This window comes from Oryza sativa, chromosome 8 (genome assembly GCF_034140825.1).
Source record: "Oryza sativa Japonica Group chromosome 8, ASM3414082v1".
NCBI classification, from domain to species: domain Eukaryota; kingdom Viridiplantae; phylum Streptophyta; class Magnoliopsida; order Poales; family Poaceae; genus Oryza; species Oryza sativa.
In genome coordinates, this window is record NC_089042.1 from 21,920,094 (window position 1) to 21,924,499 (window position 4,406).

The 4,406-nt window shown below is 46.7% G+C and overlaps 1 protein-coding gene across 1 annotated transcript; it reads right to left on the bottom strand.

Annotated features, from left to right (window-relative positions):
- Nucleotides 1-1,973: 1,973 nt before the first annotated feature.
- On the bottom strand, nt 1,974-3,546 carry LOC107278463 (beta-1,2-xylosyltransferase XYXT1-like). Its single transcript, XM_015794079.3, has 2 exons — nt 3,046-3,546; nt 1,974-2,957 (listed from the first exon to the last, which is right to left on the bottom strand). The coding sequence occupies exon 2, from the start codon at nt 2,890-2,892 to the stop codon at nt 2,608-2,610; it is 285 nt and encodes a 94-aa protein (XP_015649565.1). The 5' UTR covers nt 2,893-2,957; nt 3,046-3,546; the 3' UTR covers nt 1,974-2,607.
- Nucleotides 3,547-4,406: the final 860 nt, after the last annotated feature.

The window sequence follows — 4,406 nt, forward strand, 5'->3', positions numbered from 1 at the left end:
AATTGTATGTGTTTTTATGGATCATCATATAAGATATAGATTTTATAATTATTGCACCATAAAAGTTTTGCTTATTAGTAATTCGGCTAATGCCAATGGTCAATGTGATGATTTATTCTAGAGTTGTTTTCTTTAAAAACATTGGCATTGTTAATATTTTGCATACATGCTCAAGCCGATTACTTACATTTGTGGTTTATTGGAATTCATGTGTGTGAGGCGTATGACTTTGGTGATTCATTATTGATCATACTTCAATTAGCTAAGTGTTTTGATGCCATGATGATTATTGTTTCAAAAGCCATTTGAATTAGTATTCATCTAGACATGTTAGTTGGATGTTATAGTTTTTCATATGTCTAGAGAGAAGGAATTTTGGGCCAATAATTTGATACACCAAGCATCTGGCTATTATGTGAAGAAAAATTATATACTAAAGGCCGATGCTTGATTTCAAAAGTTTGGACAAAATTGGCAAAGTCATAGACCAGGGGCGGTCTGACCGGCATTGCACGGCCGATCTGACCGGTGGTACCGACGGTCTGACCAGCTTTGCATGGCCGGTCTGACCGGGTAGACAGGGCGGTCTGACCGGCTTTGCATAGCCGGTCTGACCGATCTCGGGCAGAGAGCTGGGGGGCACTTTACAATTGATTCAAAGGCCGAATTAATTTTAAATTCGGATATTTGTGCCCATGAGTTAGAAATAGCTTGGAGAATTCCTTTGATTAGATATTTTAAAAATCCTAAACTTAAGGTTGATCGGAAGATTCGGCGGCAAGCGTTCAAATATTATATCGCCAAAAAATAGATGAAGTATTACTTAGATAATGATCAATCTAAAGTTGCTAAGAGAGTAGTACATGAAGTGATTTGTGAAATTCATCAATCGGCCCGGAAGATAAATTGGTTGCTTAGGAGAGTGGGGTTTCATTGGCCGAAAATAATTTGATGATTGTTTCAAATGCTATAGAGGGAGTGAAGCTTGTTAACGGATCAGCAATGTTCAATTAGCGCCTACCGCTGTGTTGAATCCTATCATTAAACTATGGCCGTTCCGAGGTTGGGCTTTGGATTTCATTGGTCAAATTTATCCTTCGTCATCAAAAGGGCATTGGTTCGTGCTAGTTGCAAAGGATTACTTCACTAAGTGGGCCGAAGCTGTGCCGCTTGAGAATATTACTTGTACGGAGGTAATTGACTTTATTTCGAAGCATATTGTTCATAAGTTCGGTATTCCTCAAACGTTAAAGGAGCTTCTTTTATGTCCAAGGAAGTGAGAAGTTTTGCCGAATCTTATGATATTAAGTTGTTGAGTTCTTACGCTCAGGCTAATGGATAAGCCGAGTTGAGTAATAAACATTGTTGAAATTGCCGTTTTGCCAGTTGAGGTAAATCTTGGCTCTCTTTGGTATTTCAAGCACGACGACTTGTTGGTTGAAGATTACAAGACCTTGATGGGAAGCAATTTTGAAGACGTTATCGACAAGCGTTTGAAGACTTTGAAGGAGATGAAGACACTTCAAGACGGTGTTTTTAGAGAGCAATTAATGGGAAATACTTGAATAAGTACTTCCCGAGCATTTGGCAAGATGCTTAGGTAGTCCTATGGCCGGTAATTGGATTATCGTCCTGAGATAACATGTTCTATACTTTTAGGTTCACGTATGTTCACCAAAAAGGTAGGGGGGCATGTGTTTACACTCAAATTTGGCACCTATGGATGAAATAGGGGAAAATTGCCAAAGTTTGGAAAGTGACGGGTTTCCTTCACAGGGCCGGTTAGACCGCAGGTGTGTGGGCGGTCTGACCGACTAGTAGGGCCGGTCTGACCGCAGGTATGTGGGCGGTCAGACCGGCAGGATCCGAGTCCGAGTCTGTTTTCATCGGGTCTCGGGTTTCCTTGCTCGGGAAGGCATGTTTCGTGTTTCCTTTAGTATCTATCCCAAGTTGGACGTGGAGAAGGGCCTGTAGAGGGCAAGACCAACCCCTATTGAAGGGACAAGGCCGGTTCATTGTAAAACCCCTGAATACAATCTATTTGAATCGTTCTTTTACTGTGTTTTCTATTTTACCCTAGTTTAGTCCATCTTTGTCGGTTTGTGCCGTAAACCGTCTGCCGCCGCTGCGAGAGTGCGACACCTCTTTGTAGGTTTGTCCTGAAAACCTTCCGTTTTGCTCACGAGACGGGTAGTTATTCTCATATCGATCTAAATCGGCCTAGAGGCTGATTTTGATCTCTAAATCGGCTCCGCTAGCCGGTTTAGCTTTTCTTTTTGCAAAATCCATCTTGATTTGGCTCTTTGGCTAGATCGAGGTGGTTGGCGACTCCATATCACCGCAAGGCGTTTAGTGTTGCGATCGTGCTTGTGGACTTGTCACAACAAGTTGCCAACAGGATCCACATGTCAGCGTCCTCTCTTCTCCTCTTTTCTTTTCTTTCTTCTTCTCTTTTATTTAATTTGTTCTCTTCTCTTCTCTTCTTCCCCCCGAACCTGAGAGGACGGCGGGCGGAGCAGGCCACAGGCGGGCGGCGACGGGCGAGCGCGGAGGGAGACAAGGTCGCTGCTGCCGCTCGGAGGGAGGCGAGGTGGTGGTAGTAGTTGGCTAGTTGCTGCAGTAACCGCCGTTGGAGTACACGATCACTGGCACGTCGTGCCACTCGTCGCACGGCGGCGCCTCGTCAACAGTCACCAGTCGCAACGTCACCTCCGTGATGGCAGGCATCACGCGGGACTCGCCCTTGTGGGTGTACGGCTGGATCTTCCACCTCGTCGCGTTCGCGTCCAAGCCCGTCGTGTTCACGCCGCTGCGGCCGGAGATGGAGGCGAGGCGAGGCGCCACCAGGAATACCTCCAACTCGCGGCCGAGGATGCGGATGGCGCCCTCCATCTCGCACACGTCGGATTTATTGTCACTGAAGTCACATCACAGGTGAGGCTCCGGGATGAACTCATCTGCATCAATAATTTCATCGAACAAAAACAAAATCAGAATCTTTTCTCCAAAAAAGACTCAGAATCAACTACCTGTGGTTAGCATCACCATGTACTGATCAAGGGTTGGTGAGTAAATCATCAAGAACTGGATTGCCACGATGAGCAGGAGCAGAGAAGGGTCGCAGAAGGCGCAGAAAGAGCCCTTGCTTTTCTTGTTCCCCACAGCTGCCTTCATGTCTGAAACAGCAACTACTCACACACCAGGGACAAGAACAGAACCGCCGCATCCTGACCTTCCTCTACGCCATGCCATTCTCCCCCCCAAGGGCCGCCGCAGTGTCACACCGCCCCTTCGCCGCCCTCCCCCTCGCTGGCGGCGGCGCCATCGGTGGCTGCCCGCTCCTCTCCGACTTCGGGCGGCGGGCAAAGACCGACAGCGACAGCGAGCTCCGCTTCTGCTCCCACGTGTGGTGCGGCCTGAGTAAGACCCGTCGGCACGAGTTCCGGCACGGTGGCACGCCGCAGCGCTCGCTCGCCACGCGCTCGCTTGCCACTCGCGCTCGCCGCCGCACTCGCCAGCGGCCGCTCCGCCCGCCGCCCCCTCTCTCTCAGGCTCCCTCTGCCGCCGGCGGCCTCCGGAGAGGAGTAGAAAAGAGGAGAAAGAAAAGAGAAAAGAAAAGGAAAAAGTAGTGTGGTCCCACATTTTTTTCTTCTCACTTACATATGGGCCCCATAATTTTTTTTAATTATTTTTGCTGACTAGGATGCCACGTCAGCGAAACCAAAGATCCATACTGTCCTAGGACCTTTTTTGCACGGTTTCGTTAAATTTAGGGGTATATATTTCTGGTTTTGGGATCAAGGGATCTTAAAAAATCTCGCTGTTAAGTTGAGGGACCTCCGGTGATCTTATTCCTTCTTTGCATGTGGTACCGTTCATTATGGGCCGGAGCGTGCTGGCATACACGATAAGGCCTCATTTGTATGGTCCTCCATCTCACACCATCAGTATTGAGGCCCATACTAACAAGGAAGCATCCATGTGTCATGAGTTCTCGCCGTCTCTAATGCGAGTTTGGGTAAATTGGGCTGGGATGACTAGCAGGAGAAAAAGATAAAAGCTCAGATAAATTCGAATCACAATTACAAATGTATAATCACTACCGTATCAGTCCAAATCATGATCCCAAGAATAGAAGAATTGAAGGCTTCTCAGCGAGTACTGTGCTCCCTCGGTAGTTTAAATTGGGCCGGAATGACAAACAGGAGAAAAAAAAGATAAAGATCTGACAAACTCGAAACGTAATTGTAAAGGCAATCACTACTATATCAGCCCAAATCATGATCTCAATAATAGGAGAATTGAAGGCTTCTGAAGGGGTAGTGTGTTCCCTTTATAGTTTAAATTTGAACAACACGGTAGCTATATTTTGAGATACATGATGAGTTTTGGTTTGTACTCTATAC